General features: G+C 39.2%; 2 protein-coding genes across 21 annotated transcripts in view; one reads left to right on the forward strand and one right to left on the reverse strand.

Moving 5' to 3' along the window:
• Positions 1–4937, reverse strand: part of CEP170 (centrosomal protein 170) — a 117866-nt gene extending 112929 nt beyond the window's left edge. For 3 of the 10 annotated variants that reach the window (XM_016151237.2, XM_016151236.2, XM_016151235.2), the window contains exon 1: positions 4659–4937. The gene's annotated coding sequence lies outside the window, so the exon portion shown is untranslated. The remainder of the gene's footprint in view (positions 1–4658) is intronic. The other 7 variants (XM_036235346.1, XM_016151226.2, XM_036235343.1 and 4 more) reach the window with 5 other exon arrangements.
• Positions 4938–5084: 147 nt separating this feature from the next.
• SDCCAG8 (SHH signaling and ciliogenesis regulator SDCCAG8) overlaps positions 5085–27020 on the forward strand; it is a 198378-nt gene continuing 176442 nt past the window's right edge. For 10 of the 11 annotated variants that reach the window (XM_016151238.2, XM_036235347.1, XM_016151239.2 and 7 more), the window contains exons 1-5: positions 5085–5840; positions 16006–16158; positions 16853–16938; positions 20387–20500; positions 23700–23825. In XM_016151238.2, the coding sequence (XP_016006724.2) occupies positions 5774–5840; positions 16006–16158; positions 16853–16938; positions 20387–20500; positions 23700–23825 (546 nt within the window). In that variant the 5' untranslated portion in view covers positions 5085–5773. The remainder of the gene's footprint in view (positions 5841–16005; positions 16159–16852; positions 16939–20386; positions 20501–23699; positions 23826–27020) is intronic. The other variant, XM_016151241.2, reaches the window with a different exon arrangement.

The raw sequence follows: 27020 nt of genomic DNA on the forward strand, positions 1-27020 counted from the left end.
ATGATTCGAGAAGATCTCAACTAGTTTTAATTTTGGCTACATTCCAGAATATGATATTTACAAGGGTTAAAGATAAACATTGCTTCAAAAACATCACATATGTATATATATAAAGAATGGGAGAAATCTAACATAAAAAAAGATATTGATTTATGTTGACTACATCAGTGGTTTCCAGACAAATTTTTCAAAAAACAAAATGAGAAATAACATTAGGTTGTCAACTTTTTATTGTTTATCTAAGAACATTAAAATAAAACAAAATAAAAAATCCAGGACAACAATCAAAAGAAACTTACCACCTAACACTATAATTTCATAAACGTCATTTTAACACTAGAAAAGCAGAAATACAGAATCTCAAAAACTCCCTTGAATTGCATAAACATAACTTGAAAAGCCACATAACATTTTTCTCTCATTTTTTGATCAGAACTAGCCAAGATAGTACTGTTATTTAAGAGTTAACACAATTTTAGATCGTAAACACAAGTGTATGGCTTGAATTAAGGAGGGGTAATTTCACTACACCACATTCAGAACATAACTACAGAATTAAATATGGAAACCAGATCAGAACAAAAAAGAACAGCAATGACAAAACGGATTGAATCTAGTTGACAGAGAAGAGAAAGGTAAAGAGAACTGAATCACATAAAGTTGTAAGGGTTGTAATATTTAACTTAGGAAAGAGAAAACTTAGCAGAGAGACCTAATATATTGAGAAAAACTTTACTGTATCTCACTCATAAAGACAGGACTGCAACCAATGGGAAGAAATTATAAATTATATAGTACAGCAGATAGTAGCTCGACTTAAGTAAGGTCCTCCTATAATTTTTAAAAGCTAAATGAGCCATCCTATGTCCATTTGTTCATGGAAGTGAAGTTCATGTTGAAGCTGGCTTTAATAAGATCTCAGGAATATTAGTAGTAGTAATGCATGACATGACTTCTAAAGTCTCCTGTAATCTAAAAATTTTGTAAATTAGAAGGGAATAAATGTTGCTTTTTTAACTTACTAAAAAAAAAAAAGAGTGGAAAGAATTTTGGCTTTAGTTGAAAAGATGAAGTTTCAATCACAGTCTCTACCACTTAGTAATGTATGACACAGAGGCAAAATTATTCATGAACTCTGAGTCTCAAATATTCTCAACTAAATGTGTAAAATAATACAAGACTGTTGCATGAATTAGACACACACACACCCTCTCTCTCTCTCTCTCTCTCTCTCTCTCTCTCACTCACTCTCTCTCTCTCTTCTGCCTGGCACTTAGTAGGTGCTCAATACACGATAGGTTTATTTCATAAATATCATGTCCCAAAAGGTAATCTTTTCTATATCACTTATTAATTACCGATATACTTAAACAATGACATTCTCCTCTCTCTCTCATTTTTTGTTTTTCAAACCTAAGCAATTATGCTTGGGATTCTTTTCTACGTCTATGTTGCATATAATTCCTATTTGTATGTAAGTAATTTTTATAAGGTTTTTTTTTTAACCTTCTTTTATTAGTTTTCTTCCTACCTTTGTTTAACATAAAAGTAGGCTTCGGTTTCAGTACAAATTGGCTATGTGATTTATTTTGGCAAAAAAAAATTTATAATATATTGCTGTACAATCATTTCAACCAACTGGACTATCTATCCAGTCTCCTCAACCCTACTATCAGATGTATGTTTTCTTATTCTTTTATATCACTCGTACTGGCTCAAGAATATATGAGTAAATACATTAAAACCAATTCCACCAAAGGTAGTGGTTTATCAGAAATCCTAACTATAACGAAAGTTTATGAAATAAAGACGGTCCAAGTTTTCTCCCCATAAGAGGAAACTGATTTCTTACTGAAACACATCAACATTTAATGCTGCAGCCAATATTATTTATCTATCAAGGATTTTTCAGATAGTATGTTATACTTTCAGTATAATCTGCAACTGTATGAATATTTTAGTTGGCAATTTACTACCATGCAGTCTGTTAGGTATTTATTAGGATAGCTCAACACTGCTAATATTCACAATAGAGAAGAAAAAATTCGTTACTCATTAATTAAAATAGGAAAAATTATTTTTCAGGAATAAATTTTGTTGAATAAAACACATGTATTCAATACTAGATGAGGGATATCTGATTACTATCAGATGTAACAATAAAACAAGTTTTTTTCTCAGTGATAAAAAGAAACAAGAAACTGATACTTGGAATGAAACAAATCATTAGGCCCAGAAATTTGTAAAAATATCTTCGTATTTGCATTAAAAGGCATAATGTACAATAGTTTTATAGTGTAAACCTCACTGTCTTAAGGCTAAGATAAAAAACATGCAGATGGTTATTTCCATACAAAAAAATTTTAGATCATGAAATTTACCAATAAATACATTTCAAGTTTAATATAATTCTACATAATGAATCTAATTACTTTTAAGTAAGTTGAAATTTAAGAGAAACAATGAATTCTTTTTTAAAAGTCAATTAAAATGCAACGTAGAATTTAAGGCAACAAAATCACAAGCCAACAAAAAACACTTTATGGAAAAATCCACTCAATTAAAAAGCATAAATTTAATTTTGATAAAAAGGTTCAAATTTTTTTCTCAGAAGTTAAAGTCTTACACTTAATATAATTTGTTAAATGAAGAAAATGAACTTTATGGGTTCTTGTTATGTGGCAATTTTACTTTAACAGAGCTTATAGAACTAATTGTACTATAAATCACTGCTGAACATCAGGAAATAACATTAAAATATGGTTACTAATAAGTAGTAAAGAAAAAATTTCCAAGTTTCTGTTTTTAAGAAAAGTCCATGTTATGGTATCAGTAAGTTAACTTGTAAAACCAAAGTTTCACTCCAGTAGAATTACTATTTTTACTTCACTCCAGTAGAATTACAATTTTTACATTACAAAGAAAGGGATTAAGATTAATACAACTGGGTATCAATGAACTTGATTGTCACAGATAACACAAGAGACTGTACAGAAGCATTCCATAAATGTGCACAGGGTTGGGGGACTAGCTGGGACACAGTGGAAGGGGCGCTCTGCAGAACAGGCCTTGGTTTTATTTGGCTCTCCCTTTCATTAGCAGTCTGGCTTGGCCAGTCAGTTAACTTTCAAAATTTGAGTGTCTTCCTCTGTCTCTGTCAAGTGCACTTAGACTCTTCAGTTTTAAAACACCAAAATAATGCAATAGTTAAAAAGTTAGGAAGAACTAAAAGCTGCCCGAGTGTAACTTAAAAAGAATAATGGTAGAAAATTATAAAATGGCTTGTAATTTGCAACGTAATATTTCCAGAGGTGAATTCCTAAATCAGCACACCCAGGTGGGATTATATCAGTGAAGATCTAGATACTGTATTCATAATGTAACTCTCTCCTCTCACATTATTCCTCCACCTGCTCCTCCCCATTCTTCTTCATTCTCTATTTGTTTTATCGCCAGCAAACGGTTGGAAGCATTGTAAGTTAAGGATCGAACCATTTTAAAAGATGCATTTTCAATCAATTTTCATCCGCTTCACCACATTTTTCTCAAACGGGAATAAATTTTCATTAAGAGAACAAAAATATGAACAAACAAATTCAGGAACAGAAACGAACAGGACGTTTTTTGTTTGCTTTGATTGCTTAAATAAACAAACCAGCAAAATGTATCCTACTGTATCCCCTTAGGAACGTGAATGCGTTACCCACCCAGCGAAAAAAACAATTCTGCTGCTTCATTTCCCTGCTACACAATAGCTGGGTCGTCAGGCCCTCGCTAGCCCAGTCTTCACCGTCATCGAGTAATTTTATATTGATCACCTTGGCAATGCTTGCACAGGCACTGTCCCTGTCTTCCAGGAGCTTACGTTCTTCAAATAAATAAAGAGCGCTCTACTGAACACCAAAAAACAGAGATTCTATGACTTAGGATACGAATCCCACGTCTTCCCGCCCAGCGTTAGGCAGCTGCCAATATTTTTTTCCCCTGGGTAATAAAATGAAGGGAACCAACCACGCCAAAGCCCCGCATTTGAATCTTAGGACAATGAAGCTGACAGGAAGCCACTCTCTCCTCCCCCGGGTTTACTACGGAGCCAGAGCCTGCGCGGGGTGCAGTCGCCTGGCGGGGTGCGTGCAACCGCGTCTTCCACGCCCTCCGACCGCGTCCCAAAGGCTCCTCGCCTGACCTCCCCGCCAACCACCCCACAGCCCAGAACCAACCACAAAAAAGGATCGGCACTGTTAGCTGCTCGGATCCGGGAAAAATCGCTGCCCCAGCGGCAGCGCGGCCATTCCGTCCCCTGCTCCGCCCGCGCCCCTCGCACGGCGACGGCGGAGGGGGGAGGGCTGCACAAAGCCGGGAGGGCGCTGAGGCGACTCGGCCCGTTCCGCGGACGAGGCGGCGGCGGCACCGAACGGCCGGCGGGTGGGGGTGGGGCGAGGGTGCGGTGGCGATGGGAGGGGCGGCCCCGCCGAGCCCCGGGCCGGGTGCGGGAGGGCGACGGCGCCGCGCGGAGCATCCGGGAGGCGCCCCCTGGCCCCGCACCCCCGCCCCGCCGCAGACCGCGGCTGCGGCCCCGCGGCCAACCGAGCGGGGAGGATGTGGAAAAGTGGCGGCGCCGGCAGAGCCGAACCCCAGCAGCTGAGCGCATCACTTACCCCTCACCGCGGAGAGAGGGACCGGATGGGGGAGGCGGGGCGCGTCGCGTCCCGTGAGTCTGTCGCACGCCGTCCTCCCCCCACCCTGTCTTCGGCGTCGCCGCTGTCGTCGTCGTCGCTGCCGCTGTGGGTCGAGCTCCGGGCCCTCAGTTCCGCTGGGCACTAACGTTATACCACACACGCCCCACACATAGCGGTAACGGCAAAGAGTGGCCGACTAGTGCGCAGGCGCCTGGGGAAAGGGCGAGGAGCCTGGCCCTACCCCCTTCCCGGCTCGGTCCCAACGATCTCTTACTGCGCAGGCGCCGAAAACAGACAATGAAAAGGGGCTGTGCAGAGGGTCTCACCCGCAGGCTTTTCCAGTTGCCTACTGCGCAGGCGTGCCTCAAAGACCAGCTTGAACAATGAAAAGGACCCTGGCGTTCGCAGGAACCACTACCAACACGGACTACAGTTCCCAGCAGGCAGTGCGCCAACTCCGAGTGGAGGTCGGATTGCAAGGCATGCTAGGATTTGTAGTGTCAGCCTCCTTTCACACTCAGTGCTGTTTGGGAGGCTTAGAGCTTATTTCTCTCGAGAATTCATTTGGCCGTCTGGGCAAATGTGGTAGCTGAAGAGTGTGGGGTTTGTTATTTGCGTCCTTGAGAAACTTCAAGGATCGACTGCATACTGGCAAAGTTAGAAGAGTCGAGGCCTTCAGTGAGCCCTTTCTGTCAGCTGGGTGGTCCACACAGCAGAATGAGATGAAAAGAAGGACTAAACGAAGAAAAGGGCGGAGCCTCCAAGCATCTCTTGGCAACCGGATCAGGCAACCAAACGGCCGAAGCCTGCTCTCGGAGCGCGGTGCCCTCTGGGAATTGTAGTGTAGTTGGAGGCGTTCTCAGGAGCTTCGGGACTGCAGGCCCAGAATCTGCGAACCACAATTCCCGTCATCCACCAGGAGGGCCTGTTGGTGGGAAGAGCCCCCGAGAGCTCCGTCCAGGGTTCCATGCTCCCCATTGACAGTAGCGGCAGGAAGCAGGCGGTCACTCGTGGGGCGCCAAGGCCTCTTGTCGGAGGAAAGAGCACTGGACACTTCCCCACGTAACTCCCATCTCTGGGCCCCGATTCCGTGCATGGCGAAGTCCCCAGAGGACTCTAACCTGGAAGAGATTCTGGGGCATTATCGACGGAGTCTCCGGGGTGAGTTGCTCCGAACCTCTGTGCCATATAGCCCCTTGGTACCAGGGCCTAGTGGGCGGGAGCTGACCAGGTGTGTTTCCTAACACCTCGGTTCAGCCCCAGCCAGGAGGAAGAGGAAGAAGATGGATGTTGCTGTGGAAGGATGTTTTTGAGGAAGAATGAAATAGTTTGTGTTGATTTTTACTTTTGACCTAGTGTTTCTCTTGATTCCTTTAGTTACCCGAACCCACTCTCTAATCTTTGTGTTAGGCATCTTTCTCACCCAGCGCCAGCAGAAACTCTTGAACGGCGCTATGCCACTCGTGCACAGTTCCCGTACTTTGCTCTTTAGTCTAATAAATGACTCACATTTTTCACGCATTCACATTATAATCTAGTGGATTGAATGTGATTTATTGGACCTGGAAAAAACAACACTAAAAATTATTTCAAACACAACAGCTCTATTTAGTGGTCTAGGCTGTTTACATACATTAAATCATTTAAAACAAAACAACCTTATGAATATCCCTAATTTACACATCGGGAAGTCGAAGTGCAAACACATTAAATTAGGAGAAAGCCCACACAACTGCTTAGTGGCAGAACCAGGTATTAAATTCAGTCAGGCCTGTCTTTATGAATCATGTCACAGTTACTCTTACTGAAACCTTATTTAGTTAATTAAGATTTTCTTAGTTTAGTACCATAGGAGTGTGTGAGTATCTGTAGAAGTGAAGTCTGTACTTAGAGATAGCACTATCGTCGTGGACATCACATATAACATCTAGAAATCTAGTTCTGTTATTTTAAATTGGAAGTTATGATGTCTATAAAATTATTATCAGGAGTAAATGAAATAATCCATGTAAAGCAGTAAGTTTCAGACTTTTTTTTTTTTTTTTTTTTTTTTTTTACTGTTACCCATCAGTAAGAAATACATTTTATATGGGACATATATAAACTAAGTTTCATTAAAGAATATTTATTCTACTAGATATAATCCACTCTATTTTCTACTCTGTTGCATTTTCTTAACCCTCTAGGTCATGACCAACAGGCATTTAAGAACACTGACTAATTTATTATTTTCGTGCCTAATATGTGTTAGGCATACTAGGTGCCGGGGATACATAAGGAGCTAGACAAAGTCCCTGTCCCCTTCGAGCCTCAGGATTAGTGGCAGAGAAAGACAATAATCAAATAAAATAATCACAGATTACTACGATAGAAAATAAGGGTAAAGATCCGTGCTTGGCACATAAGAAGCATTCATTAGGTGTTAGCTGCTGTTTATAATTGATACCTACAGCAAAGTGAAGATTTTTCAAGGAGGTTAGGAAATTTATTTTCAGGTGACTCTAGATTTTGTAAGAGTTATTATTTATTGTTCCCATTTGTCAGCAGCGTTATAAACTCAACCTTCTCAGTATTTAAACTGTAAAAATAAAATAATTGGTCTTGCTGAATACCTTCATTAGCCTAATGATATTTTAAGAACTGTTAGATATGGAAATAACCACTTCTAACTTTTATTTGAAAGCAAGAAAAGTACTGTGCACAATGATAATGTGAATGATTTTGTTTAATTTTGGAGATCGGCAAAAAAATTTTGTTTTCCATTGTAAGTGTTTCCGAATGTTCCTCCTTCTTTGACCTTATTTTGAACTTTTATGCAAGCATTAGAGGCCATTTAATATTAGGCATTTCGATGCAGTGATTAATTTCAAACTAATGTTATAGTACTATGTTTAACACTTATGACATTGAAAGTAATTATAAAATGAAGAGTTCATTCAAAGCTAATACATTTTACAATAAGTTTTAAATTTAGTGTGCTAACAAAACAAGATAATGAAAACGTTATCAAAAGCAGACATAAAGCAGAGAAAAATGTTAACTTTTAAAAAAGCTTTAACAATGAATCTAGAAATGGCACCTGAATTTTCATGTGTTTTCAGGAGATATTTATTTAGTAGCATTTTTTTTTTTTCATGGTTTGTTTATGTAACAGCTCATAGAAGGAAACAAAACAGAGCTAACTTCGAAGTGAAGCATGGTCAGTTCTTCCACCTATAAATTACCACTTTTAAATAGGATAATTTCCTTTCAAGTCAAAATTTGTGTTTGTGAATAAACAAAGTATGGTGGCATTATTCTATATGGAGAACTTCATTATATTGAGTGTTTGTGCCTAATAACTTGAGAATTGTGTTATTATACAATCAGATAAAATGCAATTCAAAGTTCTCTCACTTTGTTTTGTTTTGGTTTTGTTGGTTTGTGTGGTTTTGTCTATCTGCCATTACTTCCCCAAAATGTATCGCCTAGTTCATGCTTAGAGAAAAGACTAAAAAGCATTCTTGGACTTTCCTCACAAGTTATTCTTCTGGTTTTTAAATAACTTTACATGTAATTATGACTATCCATTTATAGCAGCCACATAAAAATGCGAAATGCTTTCACAATTTTTCATGATAGTCCTTCATTTTTTATAGACTTTCCTTATTCATTCACTTTAAATGTAATTTTTGGTATTATTATAGTATATTAAGACTTTGAAGTTCTAATGTGAAAAGCGAAGTTCACTTTCTCGCTTTTCAAACTTGAGTGGAAGTCTTGGCTCCCCTCGACTCTGACGATGCCGGAGCAGCCGTGGGAAGAGGGAGCCCTTTTGCAGTTCCACACTCACCGCTCATCCTTCCCCTTACACCTACCTTCCCGATATACTCACTGTCTGTCCCCTCCAGGGATAGCTCCTGCTTTCGGTCGTCTCTGCCTCCACTGCGAGAAGTTGGGCAAGTGTAATGACATTCCTTCAAAGTAAGAGTTCTGGTGTAAAAACTAAAATATTCCATTGCCCCACAAATCTGTAATATTACCCCTGCGTAGTAGATGACATGAACATTTCAGTATGGTGAAGAGTGGGCATATCCCAGGTATCATGGAGTCACACTTTAATATAGACCCGGACGTGACTTAGAAGGTCTCCTGGCACTGTGGTTAGGTGCTCATTCACTCTATAGGCAACTATAATTCAAGACCCACAGAATGGCTGAGAGCTATATTGGTAACTGGGGAGAATAGCAAATGCCCCTCCTCTAATTTAAATTCAACACATCATTGTACAAGGCGTTGAAATATAAAACAAACCAATTCGTAGCTAAGAAAGGGTCAGAAAAACCAGAATAATGGGCAATCCAGGCCATTTTAAGTTCTGTACTCTTCAATATAGGGATATGATATTAAAACAGGGAGAACTTGCTAGAAATGCAATGTCTCAGCCTTAAGGTCCCAGAATTATGTCTAGTCTATTGCTGCTCTGTTAGCTATGGATACAGATTTATTGACACCTGTATACATGACTCACCTATTCACCTAGTTTCTAGCGACCTTTGGTTGCATGGGCATAAAGAAATATGAAACAAACTTGTGCAGCAATAGGAATACATCATTTATTTTCTATACACGTTATATGCTGGTTTACCCTTTCTGCTTCGGCACTTTGTTGCTTCAGGCCCTAGATCGAATTTGTGGGAGGGTGCGATGCAGTCACAGAAGAGAATGTGGAGCCAGGAGCCAGGTCACTGAGCTCTCACCGTTGCTTTACTGCGAACCTCCTGTTACTTTACCAAATTAATAAACTGTTCTAGGATTCTTGGTCTTCATCTATTAAAAGGAGTTTGGGCTAGGTTTGGGAATCATTGCCTTTCGGGGCCAAACGGATGACAGAATGTGTGATAGCGTCAGTGGAAGACTCTAGGGGATGGTGAGGCTTATGACAATACTGGGCAGTTTATGCTTTTTCTAAAAACGATCCAGTTTCTCTCTTGCTTCCTCCTTCTTTTCTTCCTTCCCTGTCTTTTTCTTCTCCCTTCCTCCAACACTGTATTGGCCAAGCAAAACACACGTGAGAACCTGGTTCCCGCTCCAGGCATCTCTCGCAGACCCCTGGCTCTACCGTTTCTTCCGTCAGCACTGGCTTGGGCCACATGAATAAAACTAAGAGTAAGGAGTGGAACTAGTTTGTAGAAAGTGAAAAGTTGAAAATGGAAATAAAATATATAACTTGGAGGTGATCTTTTTCTTTGTGAAGTGATCAGGTTTGAGAAAAACGAAGAGAATGTCGATGTTCTACGTTTTGCTTGCCCGTGATTGGCACCCCTCTCCAGATCCTACAGAGTGTTTTTTTTCTCCCAGGGTAGGACGCACATCTGTAGAAGGCCTGTGTTAATCTTACTAGCCAATAATTTGGTCACTGAATTAGCCAGCAGTGATATCATCTGGACCTTTGGCAAACTTACAAAAACATGTGTATAACTTAAATAAAAGTTCTTTTTCCTAGTTTTACTCATCACACTTATATTTCTTCTTCTCTTCCTTCTTCCTCTCCCTCCTTCCTTTGCCCTCTCCCCTTCCTTCCTCCAGTTCTTCAGCTTCTCCTGTTTTATTTTTTGCTTTTCTTAAATGTTTTCTGAATATTTTTTTGTATTCTTTGCCATGTACAATATATGTGTGCACACACCTCCACACACACACACCTTCTTTACAGCTAATGTTTTTTTATTTGTTTGTTTTACTCTCAGCCTCATTGAGATCAAGAGAGGCAACAACATAATAAAGCCTCTGGAAGCATTTGTTATGAAATGACAAAATTATTTTGGTATTTCATTGCAGACTAAACATCTTTGTTTGCTAAAATTTAAAGAAATGGAATGGTTTGGCTATTAAAAAATAAGGCTTGTTGATGCAAATAAAACTTGTAAATATCTGAGTTCATTTTTTTTGCTATTAAAATTTAAATTACATATTCATGTTTTGCTTTATATACTCATGGCTTTTCATTGTAGTTTTAACTTTCACAATCATTTCTTTTACCAGAAAAAGAAAAAGCCAGTAGAATTCCAGATTTCTTTTCTTAATTTTGTTGAGATAAAATAGGCAAAAAAACAAGACTTAGCAGCCACAAGTAATTAGTCACCCTAGAATCATCTAGAACCAAACAATTTTTCAGAGTTATGAAATTATAAGGGCGTGTTCAAATGTTCTTGGACCGAAAAAGAGATTAAGCTATTCTCAAGCTATTGAGATACTGAGAATAATTATATTGAATCTTGGGATGTTTAAAGGACTTATGAGCATTTACTCAGTTTGCGCTAAGGTTTTTTACCTTTTCACTTAGTGATGTTCCTTTCAGGGTCAAAAAGTAGAGAAAATAGCTCAAAATGCACTTGTGCACTTGATTATGGCAGAGCTTCATCAAAGCCGAATGGAATATTTAAAGGAATGATCACCTAAGGTAGCTCTGAAAAATGCCCTTAGAGTGTAACTGTGGCCTCATGTGCTCTAAATATGAATTCCAAGTTCTCAATTGCAGAGGATGTCGATATAACCCCCACTCTTGACACCCGGATCAGAAGTGCCCCAAACACCACACAGTGCCAGAGCAGCTCACTGTCCTGCCCACTTTTCATCAAGAAGCGGCTGCAATTAGAATGTAGGAATGTGGGAGTTTTACTAGGAAGACCGAACATTAGCTATCCTGTTTAATTGATCTAAACCAGTGGTTCTCATCCAGGGCAGTTTTTCTGCCCAGAGGACATTTGGTAATGTCTGGGGACGTTTTTTGTTGTTAGACTTGGGAGGGGAGAAATGCCGCTGGCATCGTGTGGGCAGGGCCCCGGGGGTGCTGCTCAACACACACAACACAACCCCTTAAAACAAAGAATGATCAGGTTCACATGTCAGTAGTGCTGAGGCTGTGAAACCGTGATCCTGAAGTAGCAATGCTTATAGCCCTTGCTCTGCCAGAATCATCCTTGAGAGTGATTACAATTAAGGATACAGATTGTACTGGCTGGCGATTTTGCCTGTGTTCTGCCAGTCTGGCTAGGATTACGTCTTTATCAATGGAAAGTGACAGGTGCATAAGTCCTCCCATTTGGTGCCAAAAAATACCAGGTGTATCCCTCACAACGCATCTAGCCAATCTCCTTGATTTGCCAACATTCATACATCATTAATGATCTTCCAGACTCTGCTTTATTAAGACGTTTACATTCTTGGTCGGATTATCTTTCAGTCCTGGCGCCATCCACTTTAGCCCATTTGTCAGCTATTAAGAGTCTTAAGGTAGTATTTTCTTTGAAACCTTTTTAGTTTCTGCATACTACTTTTAATCTCTTTCCCCGTCGTCATTACCATTGACAAAGCTGGCTTTGTCTGACTTTGGATTATGCTGTTTTATCTTGGTCGTCCTACCTGTCAGCCCCTAGTAAACAGTGACAGAAATCGTCTGAACTAGGCCGAGGCCCAGTCAAGTATGGACAAACACGTGTATCTCTTATCTCGCCGTGGTCTCATTTTCCTGCTTGTCTGCCCTAGTCTTAGCTTGTTTTGAGAACCGTGCCGCATCTCGTGCATCAGCCCAGGGAGGTCTGGTCGATCGCATGTTTTCTCAGAGACAGCTGGGCGCTTCACAGGGTGTGGTCCCCCCTCCCTGTCACCAGGATAATTCTCCACACCTCCCAGTACAGATGGAGAATGTAGAAATTAATAATTCACAGTATGTGTGTAAGTGATGATCCTTCCTAGGCTGGGACATATTTGCCTTTTGTTCAAAAAACATCTTGATGAAGAGAGGCCCCGTGCTGAGCTAGGAGTTAGAAGTAAGGAAACTGGAAATAAAATAAGTACAAAAATAAAGAAGACAGACCTAAATTGTCAGCAGTCAGCAGCAGCTCAATAACCTTTTTAGTGCTCCTTGTACTGGGTGATGTTTGGATAGCAGACTAGCAGAAATATGTCCTTATACTTATGTTCATGTGATTTTGTAGGACCCAGAGGTCTTATTTGTGTTCGTATTCATAATTAAGTTTATGTCCAGCCCATGGTTGGTCCTGGGGAGAAGAAATCAGGATGCGTTGTGAAATACCCTTTTTGTCCTCTCAGGAGAGAAGAGGAAATGAGTATTCTTTCTGCCTCTTGGTTCTAGCCAGATAAAGCTTTGCCCATTAGGAAATAACTAGAACCTCCTGTTCAAGCTGGTTTCCTCGTGTGGAAGCAGTGAGTAACTGCATCTGGGGAGCGGAGTTCTGAATACCGTGTGGGGCCTTCAGTTGCACTGGATCTGACTGAAGAGCAATGGGGTTTCATCTGTCTTGGATCAGCTGAAAATCATTATTCCCCGGAATAATGATTAATGCTATTTGTCTGTGAAGTGTGTGATATATGTTTTGAAATGTAGTATTTAAATGACTTAAAAATATCACTTACCCGTTGGTTTTAGTTTTAGGACATAGTTCTGGCACGTTCCTTCTCTTCCTCCCTGATCCTCATACCTGAAGTCAGTGGTGGCAAAAGCACCTCAAGCCTTGGGTGTCGCTTTTCCTTGGGGTAGCTGCTGAGTTCAGTATCTCAGTATCTCACATGATGCTAGTCAACAGGTCTTTGAGTGTTATAAATGCCGAAAGATAAAACAAGAACATTAAAAAAGGGATTAAATGGGCTTATAAAACTACACGTCCTTGTAATCTATAGAAATTTTCAACTATGCAATTTTTTTCCAGGTTTTCTTTATTTTTCCTAATGTAGCTTATTAGCTTTTAGTCAGATTAGGTATCAATAAATAATTATCCTTTGTCTTAGGGGTGAAGTCATTTGGTAACTACATAGAGCACACTTAATGTTAGTCACACTTCTATTTCCTTTCTAATGGGTGCAGTAAAGATAAGTGCTTTATCCATAGATTTAAGTGCATAAAGCTAAAGCTCAGTGAACGAAATTGCTTATCATGTAACAGTTTGATTTTCCTTTTCCATTAACAGATCTCTTTAGAAAATACTAAGTTATGGGAAAACTGTTGCTGCTGCTTATTTCGCTAACATCAGGAATACATCTTCTCTGGGCTTTTCTTAGACTCATGATGAGTAAGAGGAGGCCAGGTCCAATTAGTAAGCATCACTAAATTCCTGTGAGAGAAAGATCTGTGTGGAAATAGGAATGGCGTGGAGAAAAATGTAGTGATAAATTCACTGTGTGGATGAGTAATAGAATTTCATTCAATCAGCGTTGAACCCTGACTTAAAAGACCTATTCTTAGTTTAATCAAGGTAGAAAGTCAGTTTCTGTAGGTGAAGAACCTACATTAGATATTTTGTAATATAGGGTACATTTAGGGTATATATTTTTTCTACTAAGTTATGGTTATTTTTTCTATTCCATGCTTTGAAATTAATGAACTTGGAGAAAGTGGAATCTGTCTTTCAAAGTCTATAAGATATATGTTTATAAACGTATTTCCAGCAGTGATTGGTACTGAAAAAATCAGAGTTCTGTAGCTTTCTAGGGTTCCCATTGAGGTAGCGAGGAATAGCAGCGTTGTCTCCTGAGGGGACACGTAGTAATAGATCTAAATTGTCAAGAAAGGGCCAAGAGCGGAAGAGAGTAAGAACTTCATTGCCCTCATTGCTGTGAGTTGCTCTCACTGCGGGAAAGTACCATCTCCTCTGAAGAACTTAAGAATTGTTTAGATGGATGGAATCCAATGGAAGTAGTTAGATAATAGCCGAGTAGGACCCTGTGTGGGAATTCGTCTTTTTCTAACATAAATTTCTGTAATATGTATCTCACATATATGTAAATGTTCAGACAAATATTAATGTGTTAAAAAATAACTTTCAAATACAGATGTCAAAATTTGAAAATAGTGACTGGAATATGGGTCCCAGCTCTAATGTATAAGGAACAGTTTAAAAAGATATATATTTACTGTTTTCTGGATTGGAATCAGTGAATTTGATCATGAGGTTAGAAGAAAACAAGTTCAAACTTGAAAAAGTAACTGGACCTTACTTAATTCATGAAATTACCAATTAATTGCCTGGTTCTCCACTTGTTATTCATGTAAAAATATCCATAAAATAGGGTGGAATTATTAGTAATGCCATCACCAGTTTCATTAATACAGTTCTGTTATTAATGTAAGACTTGGATCCTTTGCTGAAAATGTTTTTGCGTTAGTATTTCCTTGAGTAATTATTTCAGTTATCCATTACTGCACACCAAGCCCCTCAAAACTGGACTGCCGAAAGCAACAACGAAAAGCATTTTGGTGTCGCTCACAGGTCTGTGTGTTGACCGGACTCAGCAGAGCAGTTTTTCTGGCCCCTTCTATGCGGTGCAGTCGGACAGTTTCTGGCACTGGAGTCACCTGGAGGCCTCGCTCCTTCTCTTTGGGGTCTCAGGGCCTCTCCTTTTCCCATGGCCTTTTCACAGTCTCTCCCCCTTAGTGGCTTGGGGCTCACAGAAGCAGTCACTCCATGAGGAAGGAAGCAGAACCTAGCAGACGTTTTGAAGATGAGGCCTGGTCTGGCATGGCCTAACCCCGCTGTGTTCTGTCTTCAGCCCTGCCCAACCTGGGAGGGGACAAGGGCTGAGGCTGGGTTTCTTGGGGGCTATAATTAGAGATGAACTACATAGCCATGTGCCTTAAAATACTTCATTTTAGACTATTTATGTTAAGTATGTGCTGGCGAGTTTAAGATTCAATTCTAGGGTTAGTCAGTTGCACTAACCAAGAATTTCTACAGGAGATGTAACTGGCCAGCAGTGCATACAAAGGGCTGGGTTACACAGGCTGCCACTAGAAGCACTTTAGTTATTCAAATCTTGATAAAAACTAGGTCAGGCAGTTAGATTTCTCTTGGGTGGGGAGGGGCGTCAGGTCCACAGGGACAAGGAAGCTTTTCTGGGCAGGAGCTGGGTGTGGGGGAGTCCTCTGGTCGGTTCTGCCTTCCCTTCGCTGTCTCCAGGTGGAGAACGGGGAGTCTCAGGCTTTGAGGGGAAGGACAGCACTTCCACTGGTTGGGTAATGTTGGGGATCGGGGGTGAGGATAGGGGAGGAGTTCTCCCATTCAGTCCTCCCTGCTGATAGTCCTAGATATAGTGAATGTCAACCACTGAGGCCTCAGGGACCTTGGAGATCATCAAGTCTAACCTGTAACCCATGAACTTAATCCTCTCACCTCCTCCAGCATGTTCCTCAGCCAGCTAGAAACAGAACTCCGCTTTTTTTTTTTTCTATTAAGTATCAGAAATAATTGCTTCTCCTTTAGAAGCCGCCTTGAGTGGGTTCACACATGGTCCCCCAGATTTCACTGGCCTCACTTTCATCACGTTGTTGCAGAACGTGCGAATAGAAGCATTCACCAACTGAAATGTGCCCTGAAAGAAGGTGACGTCACTGTTGGGGACGGGGCACTGGATCCTTCGTTTAGCGCCAGTGGAGGAGACGAGGACGCTGCAGCTGCCTGGCATGAGCTGCAGCACAGCCACGCCGGTGAGCACGAGCGTCGGTCCCGGCCTGGAGACGCTCCGCGAGCTCCTCAGACTCCATCTGTCCTCCCCTCTGCTGCTCGGCTTTTATTCCTCAAACACAAATCAGCCAACGAAATTCCCCGGCTTAATTTTTACCTTTGACTTTGCAATGCCCATAGGCTGAAGTCCGAAATTCTTAGTATGTCATAGCAATATTTCCAGATGGCTCCAAGCTACCTGTCCAGCCTCATTTTTTCTATCCTGCTCTCAACAGTCTTGTAAGCCATGTTCTAGTCAGACCAACCTGCTGGCCATTCTCCTATGCTTTTGCATGTGCCTTACCTTCTACTGGACTTTTTCTTACCCTTTTCTGCTTCGTGGTCTCCTGTTCATCTTTCACAGTGTTACTGCCTCATGAAAACAGGCACGATAGGGCGCTTCCTCTTCTTGCACCACTATGCATGACTCTAGGTCTATGTACAAACTTATGACATTGTTTTATATCTATTAGTGAATCACTCCTTCCCAGGGGATTCTTAGCTCTTAAGTGGTAGAGATTTTCTCATCTTTGTCTTTGCATCCTCAGTCAATAGCACAGTTCTTGATGCATAATATGTATTTCAATGGTATTCGTTGGATGGATGGAAGGATGGATAGGTGATGATAAATCATGGGTCTCAAACAAAGTTAATAAACCCATTGCCTTTGCCCTGTAGTTACTCAGCTCAAAGCTTTGTTGCACCAACAAGCGGCTAAGGAAAGTGAGTTATCGCCATCAAGAAGATGTAAAATGCCCCCTTTGGTAAGTATCAACATTTGCATTATTTTTCTAACTATATTTTAATAACAGTGTCATTTTAGTAGTACATGTTGTAGACAAATTCTGAGAAGGGTGTTCTAATAATGTAAAGCCTTAAAAGAAATTACCTTTTCTTTGATCATTTTGAATGAAGAAGAGATTTATCTACAGCAGATGGAATCCTGATTTTTAAATTTATTATATACTTGAAAAATGTGAGTGAGGAAATAGTTTGGAGAATTTACTTCACCACTGTTAGCAAACATAAAAAAGGAACAAAATATGGAAATGAGTAACCATTTCTTTTTTAGAGGTTTACATCTGTATTTGATCGCTTTTAGAATTCACTTAATTATAATTCTAGCTGTCCTTTGTAATACTCTCTTATTATGAATGTCAAAACCAAAGTGCATAATCTTATTCTGCATTTTAAAATATGTGATTGTAAAATTGTGTGATACAAAAAGTTACACTTTATTTCTTCTGAAGTTGTTTTTTATTGCTATGGCTTTGACAGAGTATATTCTTGATTGAGGCAATGTGATATGCTAAGGGCTAACTAAGGTAGGTGTGAAGGAAGGCTAGGTATAAGGAGAAGGTGGGAGAGAAAGATTTGGCTAGGTTTAAATGGCTGAAATGATAGTGTAGGCCTTAGGTCTGTCTAGGGTACCCCACATAGTCTCTAGAAGGATGTTATGCTTATCTCACAGGATTTTTGTAATAATAAGATTACATATTTAAAGTTCTTTCAAAATCTATGAACAATGACACAGATATAGCACATCATAGCAGTAATAACTACCTTACATTTCCCTTGTATGTGACAGTTGGATACCAACGCCTTATGCCGGAAACCATGGAGACATGACACTCCCCTTTACTCACAGCTAAAACGCCGTAACTGTACCCCGATATTAACACTTCATTCCAGCCTGACATAGACTTTCATGCTTAGTTCCCACTTTATGGAAATGCACTTCATACTCCTATTTCACATTGATAAGTGTAAATTATAATTTCAATAAAACATTTCATCATTCAGCGGATTTATTTCCGTTGACGCCTAGTTCTAGATCTTAAGCACACACTGGCAGAGTGCTTTTCAATCTGTTAGAGGAAGTTGCTCAGACATGCTAATTAATATTTTAAAGGTAAAACTGAGCAGTGCCGTCATGAGCTGATTGAATCCAGACAGGCAAGAGCATCATGTCAGGATATACAATATATACTTTACAGATGCACAGGTCTGTTTCTACGGAGCTATGTGAAAGAACGGAGCTTAGCCTCCAAATGTGTACAGCCTACATCTAATGATTACAAGCCACAATAAGTAGCTTTTGAAGATTGTATCCTTTAGAATGCATGTGTCACAGCTAATAGGACAAGATCAGAAATATGTGGCCGTCTTGAGAGTGAAAGTGAGGCACTGTTGAGATGGAAAATATACCTAGGTATTATTGTTATTTCAAAATGTGGATATCCAAGCTATAATAAGCCCTTTAAAGTCTATACGAATGATCTTATGTGAACATTTCCACTCAGTATCAGCTATTCTATTTTTACATAGACAATCTCTTATATACACATAATAATACTTTATTCATATTTGCCTATATTCTGGACCCATTTCTATTAATATAAATGACTATAATTAATTGCTTTCTAGTCACCAGAGATAATCATTTAATTAAGTTACTTCGATTTTTACATTTCCTAAATATGCCAAAAAGCAGAGATCTACTTAATTATTCAGCCATGAGAGCCGCTTTTTGTTTTTTGCAATTTCTGCTGGATTAAGGAACAAAATGATTGTGTGTCTCATCTCAAGCTTTCCTCTGGGGTCGCTTAACTGCTTGAGTCTCATTTTCCCTTTTCCTGAGTGTCTCTCTTTTTTGAATATCACGGTATGATATATGATTTTATAAATTTTACGGTCTTGTTAGGGTAAGGTTAAGATATACATTAAAAGTCAGTTCCAGGAATGCCGCAGACGTGACCAGAATTGACACTTTTTCTGAAGTTTCTTCATTGGACCCCTCAGGGCAGGCAGGGCACCTCTCAGTTTTGTGTGCATCCTCTTTGCTAACGGCCCCCCATGAGATGACAGAAAACGTACACATTGGTCCCTGCCCCCGATTCCTGGCTCAGAGCTCCTAAAACCCTTGTAAACTCCTAACTGATAAGAGCACTAGAAGCATCTTTTGTTCAAATGAGGTGACTCTAGGTGGGCTCCTGAGTGGCTTCTGTGGGGGAGCTGGTCACCAGAAGTACCAGGCTGTGATTGGAAGCTTGGAATTTTAAGAGAGGAAAGAGGGCTTGGAAATGGAGTTGGTCACACTCACGTGAGGAAACCTCCCTAAAGTCCCTCTAGCATAGGGTTTGAGGCGTTTCCAGGTGGGTGAACACCCCCATGGACCAGGAGGGTGACACACCCCAACTATACAGCGGCAGAAGTTTCTGCGCCCAGGACCCTCCAGACCCCTCCCACCCCGTGCTTCTCGTCATCTGGCTGTTCATCCGTATCCTCGTCATGTCCTCTTATAAAATGTGAACTTAAGTATTTCCCTGAGTTCTGTCAGCCGCTCTCGCAAATTCATCAAACCTGAGGAGATCACGAGAACCTCAGATTTGTAGCCAATCAGTCAGAAGCATAGGGGACAACCTGGACTTGTGATTGGCATCTGAAGTGGGGCGGGACTGCGTCGTGGACGGAGCCCTTAACCTGTGAGATCTGGTGCTGTCTATCGATAGGTAGCGTAAACTTCGAGTCGCGTGCTAAGACACCCAGCTGGCATAACAGAGACTTGCTTGGTGTGGGAACACCGTCCCCTCTTTCCCCCCCTGCCACACACACACTCATTCAGTGACCAGAAGTGTCAGAAGCGAAGTGTACTCTGGGAAAGCAGAGGAGATACACAGGAGGGAAAGAGTGGGATTTTCCTACTCTGACCCTTTGAAGGTGGATTTTACTCATTGACACACACTTGGCATCCAGCACTTGCCTGAAACATCCCTTCATCTGCCAGCAGCTCTGCAGCCTTGGCCGGCACTCCACCTACATGGCGCTTCCGTGGAGAGAGTTGTCCCTTTGCCTCAGCGTAACCGGATGAGATGCCACACTCTCAGAGGGCTCAGACAGGCGGTTCATCTCACACACTCTCGGAGGGCTCAGACAGGCAGTTCCTCTCAAGCCAGTTACACTACTCCAGCGTTTTTCCATTTGCTGTGTTTTTTATAACCACTTTCACTTTCCATCTTTAAAAAATGATGTTCATATCCCCGAATTTTACCTATTTGTGGAATTTATAGACTAGTGAAATAAATGCTATTAGCCACATGTGATCTAGTCTATCTTTGTATGACATCAATGCTAAATTGGGTATGGACATGATGTTAATTGATTCTTTGCTTAATCTAAACATGCTTCACTTGTTGTTATTTTTTCTCTTAGGGGTCATCAGAATATGAAGAAACCAATATGCCTACTGTACATAATCTTGTCCCTATCATCAATGACCAGTCTCAGTACATTCATCATTTAGAGGCAGAAGTCAAGTTCTGCAAGGTAAGTTTCTAGTTAAAAACTTAAACCTAACTTAGTGAAAGTTTATATTAATGATACCGTGTATGAAATTTTGCCATCATTAGCCTTCATGTTGATAGCAATACAATGACAGTTGCCATGCTTGGAAAGACTGATGTGTATCAGGCTTGGGAGTAATACCCTTGAACATGCCATTTCTGATTGCTTGATTTCCCAGTAGTTCATAACTAAACTATGTCTAATATTTTGATAATATAATCTCATGTTCCTCTCCACCCATTTACTTTAGCTTAGCTGATGGCGAAGGCTTTAGAATAGTAATACTGATCATTCTCCCACGACTGTCGACCTGTCGAAGCTGGCGTGCAGCCAGCAGAGAGTCTGAGCTGCTGGACTAAACCAGCTCCGATGTCAGTATAAAGGTTCTTACCTTGACTTTGAATGATGAGAATGGCTCATGGGGACATTGATGATGATGTGTCACCTATGGTTGGTAGCACTGAACAGTTATATATCACTCGATTATTGGAGCCCTCTGACTTCCCAAAATATATTAATGCTACAGTTTTCCTCCCTTTCTTTTGTTTTCAATATCAATGCACCAGACATGTGATATTTCATAGTAGTTACTGATATCCTTTTGTATCATCTCCTTGCCCCATTTGGTGTTGTCAGTGTTTCAGACTTTAGAGTGTCAGAGGTGTGTAGTGGTATCTCATTGTTTGAATTTCGATTCCCTGGTGACATTTAAACTGTTTTCATATGCCTGTTTTCCATTTATATGCCTTCTTTATGAGGTATCTGCTCTGGTATTTTGCTCATTTTTCAATAGGTTTATTCATTTTCTTATCGTTGAGTTTTAAGAGTTCCTTTTTATGTTAGATAACACTCATTTATCAGATATGTCTTTGCAATTTTTTCTCCCAGTGTGTGGTTTGTCTTTTGATTCTCTTAACAATGTCTTTCACAGAGCAGAAGTTTTTTATTTTAATAAAGTCCAACTTTCTTTCATGGATTGCACTTCTGGTGTTATATCTAAAAATCATTACCAAACTCAAGGTCACCAGTATTTTCTCTATTCTTCTTCTAAGTGTTTTATAATTTCGATAGATGCTCCATTTTGAATTAGCTTTTGCGTAAGATATAACTGTGTCTAGATTCATTTTCCTTGCATGTGGACATCCAATTGTTCTAGCAGCATTATTGAAAGACTGTCTCCATGGAATTGCCTTTACTACTTTGTCAAAAAACAGTTGACTATATCTGTGAGTTCCTGAGCTGACTGTTCTGTTCCATTGATCTATCTGTCTGTTCTTTCACATGCCGTCTTGATTCTTGGAGTTTTATAGTAAGTCTTGAGGTCAGATAGAATCAATCCTCCAACTTCATTCTTCTTCAATATTGTGTTGGCTCTTCTGGATCTTTCACTTCTCTTTATAAACTTTAAACTCAGTTTGTCAATATCCACAAAATAACATGCTGGGATTTTGATTGGGATTGTGTTGACTCTAGAGATAAAGTTGGGAAGAACTAATAACTTGACAATATTGTGTTGCCCTATCCATATACATGGGATATCTCTCCATTTGTTTAGATATACCTTGATTTCTTTATCAGAGTTTTGTAGTTTTCATCATGTAGATCTTCTATATATTCTCTGAGGTTTATACCAAAGTATTTCAGTTTTTAGTGTTAATGCAGATGATATTATGTTTTTAATTCCAAATTCTAATTATTTGTTGCTAATATATGACTTTTGTGTATTATTTAACCTTGTAATCGGCAACATTGCTATAATCACTTATTAGTTCTAGCAGTTTTTTTTTTTCGATTCTTTGGATTTTCTAGGATTTTTTTCATGTCATCTGTGAACAAAGACGGATTTACTATTATCGTTATTATTATTATTATTTCCTTCCCAATATGGATCGCGTTTATTTCCTTTTGATTTGTTGCTGGTACTCCTAGTATGATATTGAGTAGCAGTGATCAGAGGAAACATTCTTGCTCTGTTCTTGATCTTAGTAGGAAGCCATCTATTGTCTCATCATTAATATCAAAATGATGTTAGCTATAGTTTATTTGCAGATGTTTTTCAAACTGAAGATGTTTCCCTCTCTTCCTAGTTTGCTGAGAGTTTTTATCTTGGATGCTACTAGATTTTGTCACTTGCTTTTTCTGCATCTATTGATATGATCATAGGTTTTTCTTCTCTATCTTGCTGATATCATGGATTACATCAGTTGATTTTCAGATGTCGAACCAGCCTTATATACACAGAATAAATTCCACTTGGTCCTGTTGTATAACTCTTTTTATACATCGTTGGATTCAAATTGGTCATATTTTGATGAAGATTTTTTCATGAGATATACTGGTCTATAGTTTTCCATTCCTGTAATGTCTTCATTTGCTTTGGAAATTAGGATAATACTGGCTAAAATAAGTTAGGATGTATTTCCTCTGGTATTTTATGGAAAATATTGTAGAGAATTGGTAAAATTTGTTCCTTAAATGTTTGGCAGAATTTACCAGTGAACCAATAGTAGGCCTGGTGCTTTCTGTTTTGAAAGATTATTAATTATTCAATTTCTTGAATAAACGTAGGCCTATGCAAGTTATCTATTTCTCCTTCTGTAAATTTTAGTAGATCGTACCACCTATTCTAATTGTTACTTACCTGCAATTCCTTATGCCCTGCCAGGCCAATAAAACACTCAGAATTCTCCACCAAACTATTTCTCTAATAACTTCCCTCCATCTGGCTACCAGTTCATAGATAATCATTGTAGCTTTCCAAGCCTTTTATCTCAGAGTCTTCTCTTATCTACTATTCCTATGTCAATTTTCCACAAGTTATTAGTGTTTGAGCATGAGTAATGATATACCTTACCTTAGTTTTCAGCAGTCTACCTCATTCTTAAAAGTCTTTTAGACAACCCCTTTAATTAAAAGGGGTTGAGCCTTAATCTCTTGGAGAAAAATATTTGTCAGAGACCACACATTTCTGTGAAAAGGCTACTAACAGTCTCTCTACCACACACCTCCAGCCTTCTCTTGGTTTGTTAACTAATGTTTCTGTTGCTTTGTCTAAATATATAATTACAGTACTTAAGAAAATGGATATAGAGCATAAGTCTTCCATGCTTTATATTATGTTGGATTGTTTAGTAATCAACAAATAAAAGCACTTTTTGGTATCCGTTTCTGCTTCTTCTAGGAAGAACTCTCTGGAATGAAAAATAGGATACAAGTAGTTGTGCTTGACAATGAACGGCTTCTACAAGAGTTGAAATGTCAAAGACAAGAGGAAACAATGAGGGAGCAAACACTTCTGGATGCATCTGTGAGCGTTTTTTTAAAAACCCTAATGGTATTTTGGGGCGCATGTTCCCTCCTGCCCCCCCCCCCGCCCCCCCACCCCCCAGCCTTCCAAACCACTTAGTTCTCTCCTTGCAGTTTGGCAAAAGTATTCTGGCGGTATTCTTTGGGGCCTCAAAAATTAAAATTCACTGTGATGGAATGATCCTGATATGAAATGATGTAATGATGTTTGTTATCTACTTCAGTTTCCTCTCAAGCATACCATTTATGTTTCTTCCCTATAGAAAGAGCAGATATGAAAGCAGGAAATGTGTTACATAGTTAAATCCAGAAACTGTTTAGGACTGTAGCTTAGATGTCTGTTGTATTTCTCTAAATTTTCCTTATGCTCTGAATTTCAATTAAGTCTAATTAGGAGCATGGTGTAGCAGAAAGAACACTTGTCTGAAGGTCCAAGAATCAAAATGTTCGTCTTCTCATTGTCCCTACCAAGCTGGATGCTTTCGAACATGGCTCAACTTCATGGGCCCTCTGTCTGTTTACTGGCAGTTTGAAAAGACTCCCCTGTATTAGCAGTTTCAATCTTTAATGTGAATAACAATCACCGGGGATGCTTGTTGGCAGTGCAGATTCCAAGTCTGATTCCGTTGGTCTGGGTTGAGTCCCTGAGTTTAAAATATGAAATTTTAACAAGTTGCCTAAGTGATTCTAATTTCAGGGCCCACATTTTGAACAACAGCAGATTAAATGATCTTTATAATTCTTGTAATGATATTTAGTGTTTAAACTTAGTATCTCCTAATGACCTGTCAGAGATACTTTTGTCTTGAAAATGTTTTTCGCTCTTGGGATGGGATGCAGTTAATCACAGCTTGCTCTGCCTTTTGAGACAAATTCAGCTTTCAGTGAGGAAGTTTTAATACTTGCCTGTTTCATCTTTACTTTGCAAGGGATTTTAGTGGCCGGATGGAGTTATTATTAGTAAAACAGCTCTATTAAGAAAAAATATGTGCCTTAATCTTTTACCTGGGTGTCCTCTCATTTTTGTTTTTGAAATTTTTTATTTACCTGGCCTGATGTCTCGTTTGTAATCCCTGAGTTCTGTGTGTTAGAATTTGCCATTTAAAAGTAGCCAGTTGTATTAACTTTGAATAATGAAGTGGGCTGATTACTATTTCAACTAATTTTCCTGCATTACCATTTCAGAATTACAGTTCATGATCAGCCACTTAATTTAATTTAAACTAATTAAATTACAGTTTGTGATTAGCTATTTTTCCTTTGCTATATGACTTTTTCTGAATATATTATTGTATTTGTAGTTAAAAATTCCATCTTAGTTGCCTATTATCTTAATGTCAATTTGAAGATGCTACAGCCATACAAAAAGTACTTAGAAGTAGCTCATTTTTAAAATAAATATATTCTTCTGCTTTTCTTCAAATATGTAGTCACTTAACAGTGACTCAATTATTTATAGTCTTCAATATTTATACAATGGCAAAGAAGTAGAAGAAGAGGAAGTAAAGTGAGAAAGGAAATTAGGCAGACAAATGAATCAGAGGGCAAGAGAAGTGAGTAATGCTAAAGGGGAAGGAAGTGATGGTAGGAGCACATGAGCTTTGCCACAGGAACAAAGGCCCCTCGCTGAAGAAAACTGCAGCCATCACCACAGAAAGAGCAAAATCACAGGGAGCTCATGTGTTTTTTTAAACATTCCCAGGAGCTAAAATACAATGCAAATATTAAAATATTGTTACACGTGTGTCTGATGACCTTGACATCTATTTTAATGTTAGTCTTCTTTGTTATTTTGTTACAGAATTGTCACCCCCACTTTTTACTTGTATAGGTGAATTGAGGCATTTCAGGAAGCTATGCATGGTGCTGGATTGAGAGTATTAGTGTAAATGAAACTTATCGAATAACTGAAATAGAAACAGATCAAAAGATAGTATCTTTTTTTTTTCTGAACTCTTTTTAATGAGTCTGTTGCCATGTTAATGGTAGATCTTGCTAAAGCTATTTGTGGTTTGAATATAGATTTACAGTGTTTCTTAAGACCTTTTTTAAAAAAATAATTTAAATAGTTATATAGTAATAATGGGTATTTATGGATGACTTCATGGTCATGATGTTCCAGACACTGTATCAAGCACTTTATTTACATTATATTATTTCAATTTTACAGTAGCTGCACAAGGCACTGTTATTATATCTATTTTTAGATGAGTAAATTAGAGTGGTTAAGTAACCAAAGCAACTGATCTGATGTCACAAAGGTAGAAAATGGCAAACATGGGACTGTCTGAACCTAAATTAATCTGCCGAGCCTCAAATATTACTGCCTTTCTGCATATATTAGGAATAGCTTCTCAGTATTGAACCAAACCATCTTTCTTTGCCCTGGGATAAAAGATTCCCCTCAGAAGGGTAGAGCCTTCTCTTCGACGTTTCTGAGTTTTAACCTTGGACTTGGGTGGTAGCCTATGTGACTTTTAGCTTTAAGACCTAGCACTTGAAGAAGCAAGCAGATTATTTTTAAAAAAGTAAAAACGTTTAAAGATGATTTCGTTTTCCTCATTTTTCATCACTGTTTCTTACAGATTTTCTCTTCGAGAAGGGCCTTTTTCAAGAGTTTAAAAATTGTATTAGAATATGCTATTTATTAGAAATTTTGGCGTGTATACTCACTCAAAGATCTAGGAGATTTTTTTTTTAAAAAGTAGCAAATTTCTGAGCCATGTTTTTCTATGTCTATTCTTGTCCCCTCCACTACCAAGCATTCTACCCAATTAAGAAATCAAAAGTTTTCAGTAATCTTCAGGGATGTAAATGTAATTAGATTTTTACAATCTTAGTGAACTACCATTCAACTTTTAAAAGCTATCTGTAAAGAACAAAGTGTCAATTAGCCAGCACTTCCTTTAAAGAATGACTGTATTTTATATTGTAAGTCAGCGATCTCAAGTCTACACACTTTCTCCAGTTTCTCCATAGGAAAACAGTTCCCCCTCCTTCACTGCTCTCTAAAGCAATTTTGAATGATCTTGGGAGATTTTTCCCTACCACCAGAGTCAAGTTCAAGCTTATTATGCTTTACTTTCCAGACCCTCCCTTGACTCTCTGGCTACACCTTCCGACACCCATTTCTTGTGCTTCAACCTCTAGTAATGCTGAATTCCCTGAGTCCCCTGCAGGCACCAGCCCGTTTCAC

Source organism: Rousettus aegyptiacus, unplaced genomic scaffold, assembly GCF_014176215.1.
Source record: "Rousettus aegyptiacus isolate mRouAeg1 unplaced genomic scaffold, mRouAeg1.p scaffold_m13_p_18, whole genome shotgun sequence".
NCBI classification, from domain to species: Eukaryota; Metazoa; Chordata; class Mammalia; order Chiroptera; family Pteropodidae; genus Rousettus; species Rousettus aegyptiacus.